This window comes from Aplidium turbinatum, chromosome 2 (assembly GCF_918807975.1).
Source record: "Aplidium turbinatum chromosome 2, kaAplTurb1.1, whole genome shotgun sequence".
NCBI classification, from domain to species: Eukaryota; Metazoa; Chordata; class Ascidiacea; order Aplousobranchia; family Polyclinidae; genus Aplidium; species Aplidium turbinatum.
In genome coordinates this window covers 48,955,889-48,978,357 of record NC_137473.1, presented here as the reverse complement: position 1 = coordinate 48,978,357, position 22,469 = coordinate 48,955,889, and the positions used below count along the sequence as shown (strand labels likewise).

At 38.9% G+C, this 22,469-nt stretch overlaps 1 protein-coding gene across 1 annotated transcript in view; it reads left to right on the top strand.

Moving 5' to 3' along the window:
- Positions 1 to 22,469, top strand: part of LOC145764368 (tenascin-X-like) — a 71,698-nt gene that overhangs the window by 41,235 nt on the left and 7,994 nt on the right. Inside the window, exons 43-66 of the mRNA XM_082575984.1 lie at positions 502 to 609; positions 1,772 to 1,940; positions 2,345 to 2,440; positions 2,585 to 2,730; positions 2,902 to 3,035; positions 6,893 to 7,027; positions 7,456 to 7,635; positions 8,644 to 8,810; positions 10,165 to 10,343; positions 10,559 to 10,748; positions 11,327 to 11,512; positions 12,077 to 12,210; positions 12,440 to 12,583; positions 12,692 to 12,794; positions 13,575 to 13,754; positions 13,988 to 14,097; positions 14,417 to 14,585; positions 15,180 to 15,365; positions 15,989 to 16,078; positions 16,540 to 16,718; positions 17,411 to 17,540; positions 18,156 to 18,262; positions 18,608 to 18,752; positions 19,265 to 19,378. Coding sequence (XP_082432110.1) covers positions 502 to 609; positions 1,772 to 1,940; positions 2,345 to 2,440; positions 2,585 to 2,730; positions 2,902 to 3,035; positions 6,893 to 7,027; positions 7,456 to 7,635; positions 8,644 to 8,810; positions 10,165 to 10,343; positions 10,559 to 10,748; positions 11,327 to 11,512; positions 12,077 to 12,210; positions 12,440 to 12,583; positions 12,692 to 12,794; positions 13,575 to 13,754; positions 13,988 to 14,097; positions 14,417 to 14,585; positions 15,180 to 15,365; positions 15,989 to 16,078; positions 16,540 to 16,718; positions 17,411 to 17,540; positions 18,156 to 18,262; positions 18,608 to 18,752; positions 19,265 to 19,378 — 3,481 coding nt within the window. The remainder of the gene's footprint in view (positions 1 to 501; positions 610 to 1,771; positions 1,941 to 2,344; positions 2,441 to 2,584; positions 2,731 to 2,901; positions 3,036 to 6,892; positions 7,028 to 7,455; positions 7,636 to 8,643; positions 8,811 to 10,164; positions 10,344 to 10,558; positions 10,749 to 11,326; positions 11,513 to 12,076; positions 12,211 to 12,439; positions 12,584 to 12,691; positions 12,795 to 13,574; positions 13,755 to 13,987; positions 14,098 to 14,416; positions 14,586 to 15,179; positions 15,366 to 15,988; positions 16,079 to 16,539; positions 16,719 to 17,410; positions 17,541 to 18,155; positions 18,263 to 18,607; positions 18,753 to 19,264; positions 19,379 to 22,469) is intronic.

The following is a 22,469-nucleotide window of genomic DNA, read 5'->3' as shown; positions in this document are numbered from 1 at the left end:
TTTGATGGGAGATTGCTGTTACTTTGTGCTCCTGATTTTGTGGAGTGGGTTTTTTGTTGGAGGATTGCTGTTACTTTGTATTTCTGAGCTGGTGTTCCAAGATGTTGTCTTCGACTTTGGTGAGGGCTTCTACGTTTAACTTCAACAGTGTCACTTTGACATATACGACAGGAGGAGCCGCCTGCACTGAAAGTTGTACTTACTGGAGATCAGGATGATGAGTTCTCCTCGTTATACATTAGGGCGAATGGTTTTGCCATACCGTGTGCCCAGTGGGTTGAGGTCTCTGGTGGTTGACGTTCACTTCCCAAAGGTGAATGACTAGTACTCACCGCTAGAAGATGCGCAACATGAGATGTCATTGCCACGTTTTGATAACTATTCCAACCTATTTTCTAGAAACAATATTCTGTGGTATAGGTAGTGCCGTTGTCATTGAAAAGTCGACATTTTTTGAATATCTACTGCGTTATTTCTTTAACTATACTGTAATCTTAACAGCTGGATTCTCCAAAGCAAGTGCGAGCATTTCCGGGACGAACTCAGATCACCGTCACTTGGAGAAACCCTGATGGGCCTAGAGTTGGTACGAGATTCTCTTACAGAAAGGTAACTTTAGAAACTCGTCTATGAGCTCAAACTGAACAATACATGTTTCAACCAACATCTTATCAACAACTCTACCGCAAACTGATAGCCGATCTGGGCAGAAACGAATGTTTCACTTGGGTGTCAATGCAAGGCTCCCAGGCATCAAAATCCGCCATTTTTACATTGATTCAACGCCTGCAGACGTTGAATCAATGTAAAAATGGCGGATTTTGCTGTCTGGGCTGAGACTAAAATGGTTCAGAATGCCAAAACTTCTACTTTTGCTTTTCTGAATTTAAAATAGCTGAAGATTGGCAAGACAAGTAAAAGGCCAGTTCACCGTGTGATCGAAGCAATTTGGTCGGGATTGTTTGTTTGTTTATCTTTTATCCTGCATTGCGAGAAAGCGGACTTGAGCGCTATGCATCGGTGTACGCCTTCCGACATACACCTGACCCACGCTGCAGCCGACTGCAATGTCTGTTTCCGGTTGTCTACTCTACTTATGACTTTAATTTGGTACTACCCATAACTTGAAATCGATCACTGGGTAGAGGCAATTATCGTAAAGTTTCTTGCCTAGAAAAACAACAGCAAGTGCGGGTGGCAGGAGTCGAACATGCAGGCTCTCGACTGCGAGCCCAACGCGCTAACTACTCGGCCACTGCTGCCGACCCTAACCACTCTGCCACTACTGCCGACCTCTGCCACTGCTGCCGAAATTAAGGTTTGATGGTGGATGGGATGACGGTGGAAGGTTTGACGGTGGATGTGGATGACGGTGGATGGGATTGTTGAAATTAAGGTTTGACGGTGGATGGGAAGAAGAAACATGGACGTCTACAAAGAGCATGGAAAAACAGGGGAAAGTGAGGCAAGGTCGGACTGAAGGAAGAAGATGGCATGGACAGAATCAGATGACAATAGAGGGTGGAGACAATCGCTGCAAGGAAAGAATCGGCCACTTACATTGGTGGTGACAAAACCGCATTTGAAACGTTATATTGCCTGCAAGTCATCGTTGTTAGTCACTCAGTTTGAGAAAGTCATAATTTCCAAAAAATCTCGGCCATCACTTTTACCCATCTAGTTTGTAAAAGAAATTTATATTTTTCACAAAAATCTTCATGGAAGTAAAAAATAAATGGCATCATAGATCAAAATGTTTCTTCTCATATAGGGCAATGGAAGATGGCAAGAAGAGTACCTTTCCAGCGATAAAATTTCTTATGTCATTCCAATTGGAAGCGACAATGACGAACCAGTGGAAGTGTCGCTTACCGCAGTTGGGGGAACCACCGAATCATCGCCAGAGACTTTAACAATTTATCCTCGTGCGCCTATACCAAGTGAGTTTATGTAGTAGTTTATCACTTGGAAATGTGGATGGAAGGGTAAGAAATCAATCGTCAAGTCCGCAACTCTGCTTTCATGCATTTCATCAAGTGTCTTGCTAGACACAGTCGAGTATAGGCTACTCTTAATTAAGAGTGTCTAATCCGTAACTGTATGACAGTTGGGAAAGGGTTTTACCACTTGGCCAAGTTGTTTTGTGTACACGAAGCAAGTAAAGTAGATGTGTGTAATTTCTAAAAACATTTGCCTAGAGATTGTTTTGATGATTTCGCTTTGTGATCGTATAGCACCTGTTGGTGGCAAGCAATACAAGGTATTTTTAGTGGCATTTTCAAACTTACTTCTGAGAAGTTGAAGTAATTGAGCTAGAAATCGATATTAAATGTTTTTGTTTCAGCACCTAATTTCCCAATCACTGGCACGTACGTTGATGAAGTGAGCGACAAGCGAGCTGCTGTCGTTTTTGAGAACACTCGAACTTATGCCCCTGAAGGTAACTCTATAGTGTGTAACTTTCTACCAAAGGTAGCGTCCGACTGCATCGTATATCCACCATAATACAATTTTGTTCTCTGCATCTGTTGTGAAACAATTGCTAGCAGCATATGCACCATATGAAGTATTTTATTACGCTCAGGCTGGAAACTGACACTCTTAGACGATGAAGAGGGTGTAATCGGAACACCTGTTGATATCACGCCTAACATTGGATCCTATCCACTGAGAGATCTTAAAGCTGGACATATCTACACAATCTCTGTGGAAGATACCGAGGGAAATGAGGTTGAGATTTTTTTATCCTATTTTCGTCACGACAATTTAGAAAGTGAAGTTAAATGTTGATAGGTAAAGATGAACGTCACTAAATGCGAGTTAACATTCTTCTTAAGCATTAAAATCTTCTTACAAAAGGTAAAATAGAATGAATATTTCAAGAAAAGGTGTTGATTGCAGATCAGCCGAAACGAATTTATGACCAAAGTGGCCAAACCTCGGCGTGCCAGATCACGTGACGTCACACCTGACAGTGCAGCGTTGTCATGGGAACGCCCGCACGATGTTGTCACTGGCTACGTCGTTCGCTACAAGTAAGACTCAAATGGGTTAAACCAGTGGTTCCCAACTCGTTTTTAAGGCGACCCATTAAAAAAAAAATTCCCGTTCGGTAAAATCTTGCGACCCAAGCAAATTGTCGTAATATTTTAAAAGCCATACAGGATTGCGTTGAAAACAAACAGCACTACAAAAGAGTAACATTTTCCGAAAATAATATGTTTATCAAATCACTTATGGGATAGCTGTACCGGCTTGCTGTCAGTGAGTTTTTGAAATCGAGGCGCTATTTTGCTTAGGCATAGCCGCATGTCCGCTTTAACTTCCAGCCGGTTTCGCTGTCCAGTTTTCAATACACACATAGCGCTAAATCCAGTCTCACAAAGCCCAGTTGTTGCAAAGAATCTGGAATCTGTTTTTGAATCACTAATTTTGAAACTGTAGGATACACTTTGTAGCCTACATGGAAGCCCAAAAGTGGATATTTGCAGAATCTTTGGGGTATGTGTCTTTGAAGGACGCAAAAGAAATACGGTTTGCTGCTTTGTCGTTATGTCCATAAACTGTTCTGCAACATGGATGGGAAGTTGAGGCAGATCTTTTCAAACAAATGGATCAATTATCCAATCATTTTGGCTATTAAGTGTTAGAGATTCTCCGTAGTAGTGCGCAAACTTTTTAGCAAACTATTCCAGGTGTCCAATTATAGTTTTCTTAATATCAACTTCCTTGCCACAAATATATAGCGTTAGCAAAGAAAATATATCGTACTCATCTCTGGTGACATAGCTTATCCAGAATATGAGTTTTTTGTGGCTAGCAGAAACTTTTGCGGCGCGATCGATCACCGTAAAACCGTTGCCTTGCATATATAAATTTAGAGAATTCAGAGAGTCAAATATATCAGCATTCAGCAAGGTAAGCAACTTTTGCCTTGAAATCTTCTTGCAAAAACTTCTCGGCTAATCTCACACAGTTTTGTTCCCTCAGGAAGATAGCAATCTCCTCTCGCAAATTACAAACTCGCTTCAGGACACGACCTCGTCACAACTATCGCAATTATGTGTGTAGCAGCAATGCTTGATAATAATCAGAATCCACAAAGACGAAAACAAATGCCGATTTAGTGGACTTGCTTTGATGAAGTTTACACACTTCACAACATCATTCAACACTTCGTGCAGCTTTTGAGACAACTTTTTTGCAGCAAAGGCCTCTCTATGGAGAAAGCAATATGTCCATACAGCACTTGGGGCTTTGTTTTTGATGCGTTTTACCACACCAGACTATGTGTGGCCCAACGTGTGGGAAACTTTGTCATAGTTTGTCCGACATAGCGTTCGTGACATATGATGTACGTTACAATGTATATCCCGCAATTTTGGCAAGTTAATTTATGCTTGAGACTGAAATTTTTGTTGGGTTTACACTTTACATTTAATAATAACAATAATAAAAGCGAAAACTGTTAAAATTTCTTGCAGTACGATCATGCTACAAAGCTTTCCGATGTCTCGGCATGAAACGCTTCATGACTTGTGTTTATATTTTTTCAGTTTTGTGATCGATCTCTTCACGTTTTAAATTCTTTTTATTGTTATTTTTTCGCCCAAGATACAATTTGCCTGAAAAACAAGCGACCCAAAAAAATTATCGGGCGACCCAACTTTGGGTCGCGACCCATGCGTTGGGAACCACTGGGTTAAACATTAGTGTGCAAAAACACAATCTATCACTATGAAGGATAAAGCTGGTGTAAGACCATGGGCCGAGTCTGGCAGTCACTTGACAGATCCTTACAGTTCCCTCCTGCCATGTTGCTGCAAGTTAACTTTCTTTATCACGTAGGCTACTACTGTTGATTACAAATTCCTGTTTTAAGTTTTTCCTGCGCTGCTCAACTGGACCCAATGAGACTTGCATCCACTCCTTTTGATTTTAAGTTACAATATAGACCTAGGTGTAAAGTAAGACTGTTCATCAGGTATCTAACTGTAACAATATGTTGCGTTCTTCTGGTAACTTCAACTAATTGGCTACTGGTAATTGCCACGGTACTACAAGATGTTGAAAAGCTGGAGAACCTCATCACGTGCTGATAGCTTAGAAGCCTTAGACTACAGTCATCAGAAAGACGCATGGCATTTTTTATAAAGTAAAGGCCTGGCTTAAAGTGCCTCTGACAGGTAAATAAATTCGCTAAATTTACATAAGATACCAAAAAGATGACACTAACAAACTTCCCTGACCAGCAAATCGTAAAAAATATCAACAGGCTACTAAGTTACACGTTTGCAAACTTTCGTTGACATCGGCGAATCTGGCACTCATTCAATTGCGAAAATAAAAACGGCAACACCGCTGTGACGTCACAGTAAGCGGGAAGGATACATTCTTTCTCTGTGATGACTTGGTAAAGTATGGTACGGCTACTGCAAAACGTGAATGTGTGGGGCTCTGTTGGTCTAAAGCATGTGCAAATTAAGAATTACCGAAATGAAAAAGTGAACTTATTATTACTATCAGGTTTCGATCAAACATTGTGAGTTTACTTTTATCAAACAGCATCTCAATTCAATTGAAATTGCAGTTTCATAGGGCTACAATTTTCATACTTTTTTATTTGTCCTAATCTGGCTATAGGCATTTGCAGTGTAACAACAGTATCTCACAAACAGTACGGTACCTTTAATTCATGGTTGAGGCAATGCCTACAAATTGCTGTTTAAGTGACATTGTCAGTGACAAAGACCGTGTGCTTTCTTTTCACACTTTCCCACAAAACAAGGTGCTGAGAAGAAAATGGTCAAAGTTTTCTTCAAGTGTTCGAAAGTGGGATGGGCCATACAAAACTAGTCGTATATGTTCTCTTCACTTCACTGAAGATGATTTTGTTAATTCCACTCAAGTAAAAATGCCTACAACAGGCATGTGTTGGAGTGGATACTACAAGGTGATGCTCTCGGAAGCAACAATCGGATTGTGATGCCGTCATGCATTGTTTGGCGAATCCGGAACAGTTTTCCAGATCCAGATGGCCGTTACGCCGGATTTCAATGGCCAACTGAAGGCACATTATGAAAGAGAGAGAGAACTTTTATTTATATTTGAATAATGATGATGAATTAAATATGAATGATGATTCGTACGATTTCTTCATTTTTCACTTCAAGTATATTTTAGGTTTTGTAGGAACGTATCCAGTACAGTTTTATTAAACTGCAAAAAACAATAAATCTTCGAAAAAAGCAACCGCTTGTACCAACTCCGACCAAACTGTGATCCACCAATTACATCTAGGAAGCGTTTGTTTCATCCGTTGCTAACGACGCCCACTTAGGATGACGTAATACCACCAAAGTCGTCCCAGAGCAGTGAAATATAGAGTTTCGCCTGTGGTGGCGCTGCGGAGCAGTTGTTTGATTAAATTACGCCCTAACCAGTCGAGCTACGAGGTTAAGATTAAAAAGTTCGCTAAGTATAATTCTGCGCCAGGAAATGCTTTAAAAAGTTACTATACTTGGATACAACCTGTCAGGGGCACTTTAAGTTATATCAGATCATGGCAACCTGTCGTTATGCATCAGATGTATCAATATAGGCCAATTGTAACTATTAATGTCCGTCCTTGTTTTGACAATTGGCTCATAACAAGTTTATTAGCGTTTTTATGGTCGTTAAAAAGTAAACAGTTTTGCATTATTGCAAGGTTTGATCACATGGTAATTTTTATAGTTTGTTGAAGAAATTCAAACAATAAAAAAGTAATAAAAACATAACAGATCACAGTTAAAATCAAACTTTTACAAACCCAAGTTAAGAGTTTGATTAAAATGCTTGGTTAATTTAACGAAGGTTTTATGTTAACATTGCGTACTTTGTGTTTTCATAGGCCAGTAGCCGACAGAGATTGGAAAGAGGTTCCCATTCACCAGTTGGACAGTCCGAGGATAACACTGACAGACCTTGAACCAGTGACGTTGTATGAAGTCCAAATCATTTCCCTTTACAGGGACACGGTTGTCGAGTGAGTCGTAAATGTAATGGACAGATCGTTGTCAATATCTTTGTGGCAAAAGATCGATCGATTTTAAAAATAGTCATTATATACAAACTAAAAATGCCTTTTAGCAAGCAAAATCCTGACAATCCTAATAACGTCTGCAGACTTGAATCAATGTAAAAATAATGCATTTTCCTGTCTGGGTAGACTTTCGACAATAATTCACGCAGGCTTTGGTCATAGACCTTCTCAGCATTCTTGTGTAATTTGTTGAAGTGATGTGATGAGTATAACTAAGAAACAAACTAATTTTAAAATTTGTTGCTCAAATGTCCACCGCGAGAATCGAACCAGGGTTGCTTGATCTTTCGATCTCTTAATTCACATAGACGTGGTGGTTGAAGCCTCGAGCGAACAAATCCCAAACATCAATATTCAGTTCTTTGATTTAGGCGAAACGAGACAGGGATCCCAGCTTTCTTGCGATTCACGACGCCGATGGTGGCAGAGCCAACGCCCGAACCTGACGTGCCACCCCTTCCAGCTTCAAATCTTCGCGTTTCGTCTATAACTGAAGATTCTGCTGTCGCAAGATGGCGGCCATCACAAGACCTTGACATTGATATGTACAGGTTTGGGCATTGTTGAAGATTTTGTGCTTTGAAAGATGTAGGTATTTGGTAATATCGAAAATCTACATTATCTACTGACGCAGCTTATGTGACAATGTTTTTTAACCTTTATTGCTGTGGTGCTATATAAATTAATCCGTAGCTAGAATAGAAAACCATTTTTTTACTTTTCTTCGTTTCTGACTTTAAAAACCAGGTCGAATTTTCTATCATACAAAGTATGACACTGCGATGGGTAAGAAAAACACGGTTTTCAAATCGAAAAATAAAATATCTGTCAAACCAAGCCAGACGTTTTTAATAGACTAGACTGGTCTAATCGGTTCCAGGCACAGTTTTCGAGCGTGACCGCAACGGATTTGGTGAGTTGCATCATCCCACCATGGCTGAACTTTTCCTGCTGGAGCGTTGAATCTCAATTTTCTTTGCTATGAAAGTTGTTGGAGTTAACAGTCATCCCAACTTGTTGCGATTGTTGAGAAATGTTTTAGCCAATAACAATCGTAGTCTATTTCTTGACTGTAGTTTTGATGGTTGGTTGGTTTGAACCTTTGACGTCAGACTAAGGAATCTTCGGAAAAGGAATTCTTGGCAGTTTTGCATACTGGTAAATGTAGATGCTTTGAACGATTGATGTAAGCCCGGTTACCGCGATTGCCAGAGTGAAGTTTTCAGTTGTCGAAGTGCTGTTGTCTGTAAATTATTTCATCCACTAGGCGTGGTTGAATCGAGAGCAGTCCTTAAAATACGTTCTTAGAAAAGCTGTTGGGAATGTTTTAAATTTAGCTGATAAACATGGCCGGGATACTTCGGATCGGCGACTGACGGACCTTCTGGAGGCTATGCATTTAGTTAAGCACTGCATTTAGAGTAGAATGGAAATGGCCGCACCCTGTCAGTGGGCTATGCAACTTTATTAAAACAAAATTGCGCTGTCGGGTCCTCGATTGCGTCTTCCCCATGATGTTTAAATCAGCATCTCTCATTATTTGGACGTTCTTTTTTCAGGATTATTTTGCGACGCACGGACGACAATTCCTTGGTTGTTTCGACAAATCTCAGAAACTCGTTTGCTCGACTCAACAGCTTGCAGCCTGACACTGGCTATACTCTGTTCGTGTATGCGCTCAAGGGAAACCGGCTAAGTCAACCTGTCACTGAAAGATTTAACACAGGTTTGCGCGTTACTTTGGTCAGTGTTGCCCCTAGATTTGTAGGTACGTGCCGCATTTCAATATTTGTAAGTCTTGGCGGACCGCATCACATTTTTCACTCATTTTTGTCCTTGAAATTTGGTCTAAGCTTTAAGATTGTGCAGTATATTGTAGGGTAACCAATCACGAAAAGTTTTACTTGTGCAGTCAACCCCGCTTAATCAGTCCATGTTTTATCGGACCACCCGCTTAATTGGACTGTTTTTTGCTGGTCCAGAATCTAAATCGTTTTTTCTGTACAATTTTCCCTGCTTTAATCGGACCACCCTCTCACTAAAAATAGGTTCATGGTTAACGTTTTTTTGCTTTTTGTACATGTGTTTAGCGAGATTACACATCAAGAGTTGATGTTGGGCATTGTACTATGTTTTAGCACAACTATTAATGGCGAGGTTGCCAGATAGTTTTTATATTTCCAGCCCAATACCAACTAAAAACTAGCCCGACTTATTTTTAAATTGAAACAAGCCCAAGATCTAGCGAAGTTTGAACACGCCGTTGAAACTAGCCCAATCGGATCATCTGCTCTATCGGACCGCTTTGGCTTGGTCCCGATGTGGTCCGATTAAGCGGGGCTGACCGTATGTGCAACGTGCAATTCCAACTACCTAACAAACAACACATGATCATTAGCCTACGTAACAGAATGATGACAGACCAAAATTCAAGCACGTAAGGCTTGTTTGCGTTATTTTGACTTGTTGGTCTTGCAGGCTAAAAAATACCTTTATACTGTATTGGGCTACAGGTTTTGGAATTTGCTTCGCTTCAACTACAAAAGTTCAAAAAAGTCCGGAAAATCTGTCCACAACAACTAAGTTTTCTTCATCATATGATATAGCTTACATAGATTATAAGTCCAAGACGCGGGCCGCAGATATTGTTCCCGCGGGCCGCACTATGAGCAGTGAGCACCCTTCAGGCCATTTTCTTTCATGCGCCTTTTCGATTTGTAACAATTTCCTACTGTATGCAGTTTCAGTTTATATTTTATTTCTGACAAGGGCAACAACAAGAATACATGTTAACCATAGCCGAGGTCTACAAAAATATAGAAGTGACAAAACGCGATTGTTATATCGTGCTGGAGACCGATATATGATCACCAGTTTTAAATTTGGCATGGTTGCAACACTAAAATAGAACTATTTTAAATTTAGGAAAACCAAAAAAAAGTTAAGAAATGAAAGCAAAAGTTAAAGGATCCCATTCTCTTGTGACTACTTGATTCTGTGAGCTATAATATTACATGCTGTAGATGGGGGAAAACAACCATTCTTGATTTAAAACACTCGTTTATTCATTTTTGTTTCAGTGCTCACTCAACCCCTGCGTGTGGAAGTTGCAAACGTTGATGATGACTCGTTTGATGTCGTGTGGATGCCGGCCATCCCCTTAGATCCCCTAATAAGCTCTTACGTTGTCACTGTGACGCAAACAGACTCCAGCGAAAGCCCAATAACGAGAACAGTGTCCAAACTCGTCACAAGAGAGGTACAATCATCAATTGTTTGAGAGTATAAACTTTTATCAATAATGCTATATTAATGATTAAAGCCGCTATCAAGCCGGATCGAAATTTTCTGACGTCCAACCATCGCTTAACGAGCAATAAAGGACAGAAAACCGTGAACTAACTAACTCTTGCTGTGTTTTTGTTTTATGCTTATGATGCAATGTTCATTTATGTTATCTTACGTTTATGACAGGCGTTTAACCGTCTTCTGCCAGGGACCAGTTACGACATCACCGTAACTCCCGTTACAAATGATGGCTATGGCAGTCCAGTGTCCACCCGTGTCGTTACAAACCTGCCGTCTCCAAGAAATGTCCGTACTCAAGAAATATCTGACGACAGATTCACGGTCACGTGGGATCAACCAAGCGAAGTCATATCCGGTAAGATTCGATGCAAAACACGTGCATATTGAATTGATACTATTACCTACCATGCACCGGCCGCCAGATTTCCAGTAAAAGCTACTATGTACTTCATGGTGCTACACTTGAAGACAGCAATCCAAAATTCATGTCAACAAATTAGTCGTATTGTTTGATTAAGTCATAGACACCTTAAATAGATCTATTTAAGGTGTCTATGGATTAAGTAAAAGATGTTGGGAAGGTTTTTAAGTCATGTAAATGTTTTACCTCTTTTACACGAATCTGTTATCAAAAACTCGTGTACGATTTTATGCTTTTATATGTCTATGTACTCTTTGCAAATAAGAAAGACTAACACATGCGAAAGTGTTGTAGGTGTTTTTAAGTGCTTGATGTAAATGTGGAAATATTGTAGTGATATCAATTTTTTCTTGCAGTATTTTATGTGTAACTTGTGGAAAAATTGATACGATGCGATTACGTCATTCAATCGAACTAAAGTTTGTTTTTATACGTAATATTTCCATCATCAAACATTCCGTACCAGCTCTCTGGTAACTTGCATTTTATCATCAGTTTTTCGAATGTTGCAGAGTACATCGTGGAATACAGAACAGAAGACTCCCTTGATAACTTTATGCAACGGGTGATGGACAACACGGAAGCAATCATAACGGATTTGAACCCTAACACAGCATACGCTGTGTCTGTGTATTCGGTTTTCAACAACAGACGAAGTTCGCCTGGTGATACCAGAGCAATCACTCTACCTCGGTCTGGTAAGCCGTTGCCTTTTCATCAAGATATAAAATCGATTGTAGATTTATATTTGTTTTATTTTTTTTCTTCTGGGAAGTGCAACACAACATAACCATTAAGGTGTCCCACTTTTAGGCGACTGTTCAGAAAAATTAGGTTCGAGTCAAATTCTGACTGGATTTTCGTCACTGATGTCAAAAACGACGTTATTTTTTTTCATTATGACGTCATCTTGATGTGCCGCTAGCGGATTTTTGCTATTTTGGTCTTATCACGAATATGTTGATAGCTAGAGAGTTGGAGCATGCGCCAAAATGACTGAAGGGACGATTTCCTATTTGTTGTCAATACAACATGAAACGCTAACTGCAACAGAAAAGGAGTTATTTTGAAAAAGCATGTTTTTGCTCATTTTTGGACAAAAAAAATGAGAAAGTATTTCTGAACGTAATCATCATACATTGATACTGTTGTTTTGTGACAACAGTAATGTTATTTTACTGATTTAGGTTACATTTTCCAGCAGCCAAGAGGTTTGTCTTAGACCAGTACTTATGACATTATCTCAATACTCTTATTTTTAGGAATACCAATTCCCCAAGACGTTGAAGTATACAACCACCAATCACCGGCTTATGGTCCTAGCACATTTTCCATTAGGTGGCGCCAGATACCTGATTACGACCAACTCGTTACTGTAACACGTGAAGGGACAAGTGTAAGTCTCCACTCTCCAATGTATCTTTGAAATACTGCAGCACATTTTGGTTTAATAATAAAATATCTCTTTCTTTCATTGCTTTGTTTCTCTACGGTTTGAAAAACGTTGCTTGTTCTTGCCTAAATCTTCAAGATATGACGTAATCTGATCAAACCGTGGCCTACGAAAAAAATATTCAGAAATTTATGAACCTGGCGCTCATTGTAATTTACATCTTACAACTTAGCAACCAGTATATGAAGAGACAGTGACAGACTCCGGGAGCGTAGATATTGGCGGCCTGACTCCAAGTACAACTTACATTGTCTCTGTCTATGCCGTGGACAGCGATTCTGGTAGACAAAGTATTCCTGTGTCGGTCAATACAAAGGTAAGTACTGTTGAAAAAATGAATCAAACTCAAAGTTAGCTTGTCGTTGAAAAAGTTTTCTTTTTTTTTGTAGTTTTTATGATGTTAAAATTGATTATTTTTGTCTAGACGAAGCCCAGGACCCCACCAACCGTCTACGTGCAAGACACTAGCGACAATTCCATAAGAATAACTTGGCCTGATGTTAGAATAGATGGCGTGAAGATTGATGGTGAGAGTAAAAATGAATTAAACTACAAATGCAGAAACCAAGCCCATGATTCAGAAATGCGTTTCAAAAACCAAACTGTTGTCAGCAATGGTTTAGTGGTTAGTACTTCCGTCTCTAAATCGGTAGACATGAGTTCGATGCCCCGACTTTTAAAAGTGGTACTGGATCTTGTTTCTACTTGGTATTTAGCCAAAGGAATAGATTCAGGATGATAATGTACTCATTTGCGCTTTTATACAGCTACACTGACACTGTCTGCTTGCAAAGCGCTGAGGAGCAATTAGCCATTTGTTATACTTTGAGTTAAGTTTCCATTTTGGGCTTCATTGTTGTTATTTTGGTCAAATCATCGTTCCTACCATATCTCTTTCATGCCTAGAAGCTGTTGAAAAAAATCACCAAATTGAACTTAGCCCGCAACGCAACTTTCCAAAAGGGTACCATAAAAAATCCCCATCTTGAAACTTCGAAAGAACAAAGGAAAAACGCAAATCCTAGCTAAATTAAGTCATCGCTTTGCCAGAGGCTTAGGGCGATATGAGTCATTTCATGGATGTGGGTTTGATTCCCACCACTGCTATTGCTCTTTTTTCTTCTGTAATTACCAAACAAAGTTCAAAGTAATAAATGTTAAAGTGTTAAAATGCCTACTCTACTGATCAGCGCGATTCTGATTGGTCAAATTTCAAAATAGGAACTTTTTTATGGTACCTTTTGGAATGTTGCGCCCGCACCAATGTTGAAAAAAAAAATAGAATAAGACACGTACCCTTCGTTCAGGATACTTAGTTAAGTATCGTACAAGCGATGGAGGAAGAATAATCGAGGAAGAAGTTACTTCTCCAACCTTCGCCTTAACTTCTTTGCCACCTTCCACTACCATTCACGACTTCTCCGTGCAAACCATGGTAGATGGGGCTTTAAGCGAACCTTATGTATATCCTCGCGTTATTACAACAGGTAATGGACGTCTATATTTATTTCTTATGTTCAACATTGCTTTACTTAAACTATTTTTTCCTTTGTTCTAAAGCTGACGTTTTGCCAAAACGAGTAACTTGTAGTATAACTATTAACTACAATACCTATGTTGTGTAGTAATTGGCTATTGCTTTTTGCTTCATCAACTTTGTCAACAACTTTCACTACTTCCATTAAATCAGCAATTTACGATCGGCGTTGAATTGCTTCAGGTGCCTTACCGCCCCCGCGCAGAGTATCCATTCTTTCGGAACCAGAAATAGGTCCGAATTCATACATGGTAACTTGGGATCCTATTCCAAACTACGGCGGAGCCTACGAGGTAGACCTTTTAACATTCAATTTATCCAGAAAAAGTTACCATTTTTACATAGTTACAATTTCGCCAGACGTTGATAAGACAAAGAAAGATAAACGTTTTCTGCTGAGAAAAAAATACATCCAGCTGTTTTGGCGAAAAATCTGTAAGTTGGCTATTATTTGCGTCATTTTAGATTGTTTCAACATATGATAAATTTTACCTTTTAAGTGTCGATGATATCGCATCCTGTGATTACTTATTTAATTCCGTAAGTCTTCATAAACTTTAATTTCTTTTTTAAAAAGAAAACTGTGTAATTCTGACGTAATTGTTTGCCCAGATATCGTACAATCCGAGTGACGAAAGTCAAACCAAGCGACTGATCAGCCAACCAGGAGCCAGCTCTCAACGGTTACCAAGGTTACTGCCTGGTGTTCGATATGTCGTCAAAGTTTCACCCACAGCGTCACCAGTTCCGGAAAGTACCACCACTGAAGGAATTACAACAAGTTAGTTGACTTTCTGTTAACAAGAAGGCTCTGCTGGAGATGCTGCAAAGGCTATGCATGAAATGGCACACGTCTTCCACCGTTGGCTTCTAATAAACTGCGCTTTGCTTCAATACGAACGTTAAACGTTTTAAAATTCAGGTTCTTGGAGTTTGGATCAAGATTTAACTTCAACTACACGACTAGAAATGTGGTATTTCTTTAAATAAATAAGAATATCCTGAGACAATGATTCAACTCTTGATCTGAGCAGTTGACCGGAGCACTGAGCAGTTGAGAAGGCCTCTTTAGTGTCAGGTCTCTATTTTGCAGTCCAAGGAGTCATACAGTTTGTCTGCGACAGCATACCGCGTGCTTCAACTACAAGTGGTGTCTTCAATTTAATCTTGGTGGACAGACTTAATTCAGCAAATGAATGCCTACAAGCATGAAAAATGACCAGGTTTCAGCTTCAGCAAATGATTTTCGTCGTCCGAAGATAAATATTTCGCTGAAACATAAGCCTGCTGGGTAAATAGAATTTTAAATCATAAAATATAGGGAGCGCTTTTGCTATAATAATCTACAACTAAAACACGTTTTGATCGTATTTAGGCATACCCCCTCCAACTTCCTTCACTCTTTCATCGGTGACGCACAACAGTGCTGTCTTGCAGTTTGCTGCTCCTAGTTACGACACGGTGACGATGTACGAAGTGCGGCACTTCCCTGTAGGAAATCCATCCCAAGTGCGAAGGTTACGAGTACGACCTAGAGCTGACAAAATCATCAGATTGGAAGGTACTTTGTTGTTTTTTAAGTTTTGTTTTTGGTAGCAATAGCACCACGGCGTGGGTAACCTTATCCATCGTTTAATTTGTAAATATCCGACTCTGTAAACTCGGAAATGGCTATAAGCTATGCGGGCGGAAGTGAACAGTGCATTTTAGGGGCACTTTTCTACTTGACACTTCTACTTGAATGGAATGGGTTATATTGTAAGTATTACTATACTGTGGTTAGCATGTGGAAACTTCAACCTATCGATCTCGGTGGTTGAAACTACATCAGTAGTTCAAAGCTTCGAAAGCTTTGTGAGTGCCGGTATATAGGAAACTGGCAACACTGAGCTTCGGAAGAGGAGTGATTTTTGGTCAGAAAATAAATTTTCACTTAACTAATCAATTTTTACGAAGACAGAAGATTGTGTGTTCTATTCCCAGTTACAACGATGCTTCATTGAAGCTTTCACAATTCGCTTAAAGCAGAAATAAGGTGGTTACGCTTTTGTAATGCGTTTCAATAATAGGCTTTTTTAAATATACTATGAACTTGCTAGGTCGATGAATACTACCACAATGGCTTTAAAGAGACCTTTGTGTGATTTTTACACAAGAAACACTGACATAAGTTTTTACTTGCAGGTCTGATGCCTGACACTGAATACACAGCCCAAGCTATTACCTATGCTGGGTTGAACACAAGCCCACCAAAAGTATTGAACTTTAACACAAGTAAATAAGGAGTTTTAGCGTATCATTATAAGCTTACGTCATCACACTTTAATTATTTTGATGACGGCGGTAGTATGTTTGAAACGTGGCTGGCTGGCCTTACTGGTTGAGGTTTAAGAAAAGTAAAAACATGACTGTTTTGTTCTATTGGAAAAAGCTTGGTATTAGCTTTTGCTCCGTGTTGGGATTAAAACCTGTATAAAGGGAACTTTATGTTTAGACAAATGGCACCAACTTATTTGGAATAGCTAGCAATCCTAATCTATGGCATTTCAACAAGCGGTTGGATTGTAATTCTTTATTATTTTGAGATCTGGTTCGTTTAGATCTCCCAGATGTCATTAACACTTTGTACTAAGCATAGCAACTACTTGCCTTTGATGTTACAATACATTAAATGTCATTTAAAGTCAATGCAACGTGTCATAATTTACGTTGTAATCACGTAGCTTACGTAATAGGAGAACCTTCTCCAACACCTACGTCCGAGCCCACCATTCCACGCCTAGTAAACCCGGCACCGTTGAATTCCCAAGCACTCCGTGATGGGGTATATCGAGTACGGTGGCCCGCCTATGAAGGGCCGATCCAGTACTACAAGCTCATATACAGCAAACAATCTGGTGGCACACCTACTCAGGTACGTATCAAAGTAATAAATATTTCAAGAATAAATTGTAGCAAATGCAAACAAAGTGCTCAATGCAGGTAGCAGAGCTAATGATTGCAAAAACTGACATGGCTAAGTAATGCGCTACCTAAGGTTTCATGCAAGGTGCAATCGTCAGGCGCAATACTTATTCAAATAGATTCTATTGAAATTTGAATCTATTTGAATAAATGTTGCGCCTGACGATTGCACATAGCATAAAACCTTAGGTAACGCATTAGTTTGTAATCAAAGTCATAAATATATATTTACTTGGAGCATGGCTACCTTAAGATACGGCCTGATTTGTCACATTTTACAGAAATTTCCAGATTTTGCAAACTTTGGGCGACTTTTTAAATAAATTTTTCTAAAAATTATATTTTTACGCTTTCTTTACTGTTTTCCACAGATGACAGAATAGGTTTTAACATCCTCAGATGTTAAGAAACAAAGAAAATTTGATTTCGAAGATTTTAGTCAGACTGTTAATTCTTTAATAACAGTCTCATCCAGAGTTTTCAACTTAATTTTTCTCATTTGCCACTGCTTCCCTAAGGCAACAAAAAGCTTTTATATGATTAGGAGACAGCAAAAAGTAAAAAAAAATCTCAGAAAATATCAGTCATACCTTGATGCATTTGAAATGAAATGTCTCTTTCACTGATGCGTTCTTGTTCTAGGTGGTCATTCCCTCATATACTACGGAGTTCGAGTTAAGTGAGTTGTTGCCTTCTGAGACGTACCGGGTACAGGTCATAGCTGTGCTTCCTCAAAGCCAGGAAATCACTGTTGGCTCAGTTGACATTGAAAGTAAATGAAATTGTACTCACGTTCTTTTAACGTCGTTATTGCGTTATCACTATCACGTAGTCAAGCCTTTCATTTTCACCTTAACATTTGTCGATTGTCTTACTGTCACGGGACACGTGTCTTGTGTCTACCTTGGCACGGCATTTATCAAGAATTATGATCGTCTTCCATCACCTGTGAAGATGTTACATTCACTAACTGTTTTGTAACCGTTTGTTTCCTTCAATTTGCAGAGTGTGTTTTCGCCTTATACTTTAAATACGTTTTGTCCAGTTTTTCTTCTTCTAGAATTCCATTCTCTACAGAAGTTTCTCAGTTCCAAGTCTTTTGCCTAGGATTGCACCATAGACGATTATATATATTTATTAGAGAAGGGTTGTTTACCTGTAATACGTGTCAACAGTTCCAAAACGTTCAAATATTATACTTTTTTGTTTTTTTATTTGAAACATTTCACAACACAAAGTCTGCGGTACTTTTATTTATATTTCTGAGTACGCACTTCTACGCTGTTCTGTTAGCCTTTCCAAGAAGTTTTACTGTAAATAATGGGAAATATTATGATGAAAGTTCGTATTCTCGTTCTTCTAAATAAACGTCTCAACAAACATTCAGCTGAAGACCAAGGGGCAGGAGAAAGGTCAGCAACTATAGAATGGGTTCACCAAGACGACGACTTTACAAGATATCGAATTGTTGCCACTCCTCAAGGAAACTCTTTGGTATGTTGAAGGAACTTGTCCTTCGAGCATATTGTTAGTTTAATGGGCTTGATCACCATGTATCTTTTACAAGAGATGCTTCATTTTTAACATACGTATTTTTAAGGTTCTATAAAGCACTGCTAATGGGTTCATGGCACAAACAGTAAAAAAACTTATAGCGATTCAACTTTACAATTTTATTATTCCTTTGATTTATTCGAATTACGAGATGCCTAGCGGCAAAAAACTGTTTTTAACAATTTCAGGTCTTTTAGTTGTAATATAACTTTCTGTTACACGTGTAACAAAGGCAAAATTTATCTTACATTCTATTAGAGTCTATAATTTAGGCATTGATTCCAGGCAACACCCTTAACATGGATACGCGAAGCTAACGAAACTACTGCACGTTTGACCGGTCTGTATCCTGGCACCAGATATAATGTAGTGGTCAGCGGGTATACCAATGGAAGATACATTACCATACTGCAATCTGCAATTAACACAGGTAATTAGATTTATTTCAATTGTGTTATGAGTGAACTGTATTTAAGTTACGGCCAATAAGTTTGTTGCATAACCTGCCATAGTTTTGCGATAATTCATCATTTTTAGTGTTAAATTTCCGATTGTATTAAAACTAGATCGCTTGTCACTACCCGACCTCACTACTTAGAAAAAGCTGGGTTTTAATCTTCACGTCTTCCAAACAATCTAGAAGAATACAAAATCAAAGCCGATGGCCTGGAATTGAGCTTTTCATTTTCTTGAGTCTCCAAAACAGTCAGGAGGCTTTGATGTGGAAAATGCGTTAAACCAAAAATTTAAAGCAAAACCTCACTCGGATTTACTGCAATTAAGTTTTCTACGAAATTGGCATGGGAAGCTCAAGTATGGCCAGGTAGTGTTGGAAGTACGTCATCTAATCATACGCACGTCAATATCTAGTCTTAGTCTGTTCAACAACTTTTCATCTCTCATTAAAATCCGTTAATTTAATTCCACACGATCTTTCATCAGCTGTTGACTCCCCTACTAACCTGCACGCTTCAAGAATCCAAACCATGTCGATAACGTTGGAATGGGATAAACCAAAGGCACCAATAGACGGATACAGTCTAACGTATCAGCTGAGTAAGTAATTGATCAAAAGTAGGTTCTTCTGTAACTTCCTGTAGTCAGTGGCGCCTGCAGGGGGGGGGGGGGGGGGGGCAGGCGGGGCAGCTGCCCACCCAATGTTTTGGGCATCATCTTTTTAATTCTTTTTTTTTTATTAAAACATATTAATATTATTTTTTTTAATATTTGGATCCCAACCTCAAGTAATTCAACTCAAGTTGCAAGGGGGGTGGGTAAAAGCTCTCTCTTTAAAAAAAAGTATAGATAACCTTGATGACTAAATTGTACAATAGATAAAAAGATTTTCTACAGAAGCAAAGATATAGACTTTTTAAAGTTTTAACTAACGTCACATTGATGTAGAAAAATAACAACCTGTTAAATTTTTGATATCTCACACTCCCATGACATCTTCCGCGCGCATTTTGGCATTGGTTGCTTGCAGTGATTCTTTCACTTAAACAAAACGTTTTGTTTCAGCAGTTTTGAGTTGTTCGATTCTTAAGTTGTAAAGGAGACTCAATTTCTCCAATTAATATTTATCATTTATGTTTCTTCTTTAATCTCGGCAGAGTATAAAACTTGTAAAAGTTTTTCATCCATACGACGTCATGAATGAAATTATATCTCAAATCGGCGTAATGACGTGACATCATCTAAACATTTTACCGAAAAATAAATTAACAAATTCGATCGTCAAAAGTGGTTTGGTGGTGGTAAATATTACGTAATGAAAAAAATGTGATAAGGTTGGAAGACATGACGTCATGTATTTTCAATACAAATTGAAGTTTAAAATTTATTCTTTTGTTCATAGTCGTAATCCACCTTCAAAGCGGTACTACAAAGAACAATTTTCGATAAGGGGGGGCATCAAGAATAAGTTGACATGACTTTTAACCCTTAGAAGGTTGGGCTCCTGGAGTCTTGCTCAGTTTGGGGGGGGGACTGTCGATTCTTCTTATGCTTTAGGAGTGATAGGCCTATCTCTGTTATTTTGGCACGGTTTTAAAATTTGCGATTCACTTTGTAAAAGTATTCACGCTGAGCATATCCGAAAATTAAAACTATGTGGATTTTAGAACTGCTCATAGACGTTGAAATGTTGAGGTCACTTATGAGTGTAATTTGTAGCGTGAGTTTACACATTATTTTTTGGTAGAGTAGGCTAATGAATAACGTGCATTGTAATGTTGTGATTAATTTTTTTTACATTATTTTACATACAGCCAATGCCCTTCACGCTGTGAAACAGTTAGGATTAACGAGACATGGGCCAAATTAATTTCATCCAGCTGGTGGAAAAATGTTTCACAATAAAATATGAAATATTTCAGAGGATGTGCTGAGAAACGCCTTACATCTTTCAATTTATAACCTTTATTCGCTCAAAATTTCAGCTCAATAGAGGTGAATAAAAATTAGGAAAAGTCAAGAAATCTCGTAGGCACAGCCTCAGTGGTTTTAGAGATACAACTGTTGATACAAAAAAGTTGAATTGACAGGCCCCCCCCCCCCAACCTTCAAAGGGTTTGCATTGAGTCAACAGATCTATGCCTTAAAGTTTACGTCAGCTCCGGAGATCAGTAAAATATAAGGTTGTCATCTTCGGTGCAACAAGACCATTGATTGATTGGTTTAGTGAGGATTCGTAGTCCCATTGCTTTCGTTTTGAGTGATCATACTGATTTTCAATTTATTCCTACAAGACGTTACGTAATGAAAAAATATATAACTAAGGTTGGAAGACATTACGTCATATCTTTTCAATTCAAAATGAAGTTTAAAATTTATTCTTTTGTTCATAGTCGTAATCCTCCTTCAAAGCGGTATTACAAAGAACAATTTTCGATAAGGGGGCATCAAGAATATGTCGACATGACTTTTAAGGTTTACGTCAGCTCCGGAGATCAGTAAAATATAAGGTTCTTATTATCGTGATTGTAAGCCGCGGGAAATTTTTTCTCTAAAAAACAGATTCCCGGGAAGGTAAACATTTTTTCCAGCCCTGGTAGAAAACAAGAGAAATTAAATAATATACCACTGTCTTGCACCAGTGGCGTAGCCAAGGAAAGGGGGATCGGGGGTTTCAACCTTTCAAATTGAATTTACGGATGTTAACACATTGTTACAAGAAAAGCTTTAGCCTATGATGTAATTTCTCGTCAAACTGTGCAAGGATGCAAGCCATCTGCAACTGCTGAGATCGCTTGTTCGATCTAGTCTAGATTAACATCTAAACAGCTATTCGTTATACAAAACTTGAATATATCAGAAATAGCCTAAAGTAACTTCATTGTCTCAAAGCTTTTTGTTTGACACTCATCAAGATGTATGACCTCTATGACATGTTTCTCGGCAGCCGATTTGTAGCAAGAATTGACAGCGATAGACACCGTGTTTCGCCCATGAGGCTGGGCTCGTCAGTATCGCACCACTAATTCTGCTACAAAGGTATTCGACCACCGCTTTACCAGTCAGTTTAACTCTTATAACCTCTATGACGTTACATTTTCTAAACTTTGGGTTGACTTCAGAGCATAAAAGTTAGTGACTTACCGGAATAAGATCGTTTTTTGAATCAACCAAGGAGAAAATTGATAAATAATAAAACTGTAATAATCTCGCAAAAAAAAGCAATCAACCTATGTCTCTAAAACAAAGTTTGCCTAGTTTTAAACGAAACTGCATTAAAAGAGCGAGTTTTGCCAATACCAAACATTCAAATATCTCAGTCTGGAATTAGCAACAAGAAAACATAGAGACTTAGCTTTATTTCCGAAAAATGCCGAAGAAAACGTGATCTTATCCTTTTGCTATGCCACCGGACAGCACCATTTTACAGAAATATTTATACCCACAATTTTGTTGAAAATGCTCTCAGAATGCACCAAACTGAAAGTAATTTTTCAAAATTTTCTGGGGAAGGCCCCCCAGACCCCCCGCCGCTATGTGTCGCCTTCGGCGAGCACGCCATCGGGCTTCGCCCGCCGGCTGTCAACACCCCCCTTTTCAAAATTTTTGACTACGCTACTGTCTTGCACTGTCCATTTTTTGCCCCCCCATTGTTGAAGGTCTGGCGGCGCCACTGCCTGTAGTGCAGGGG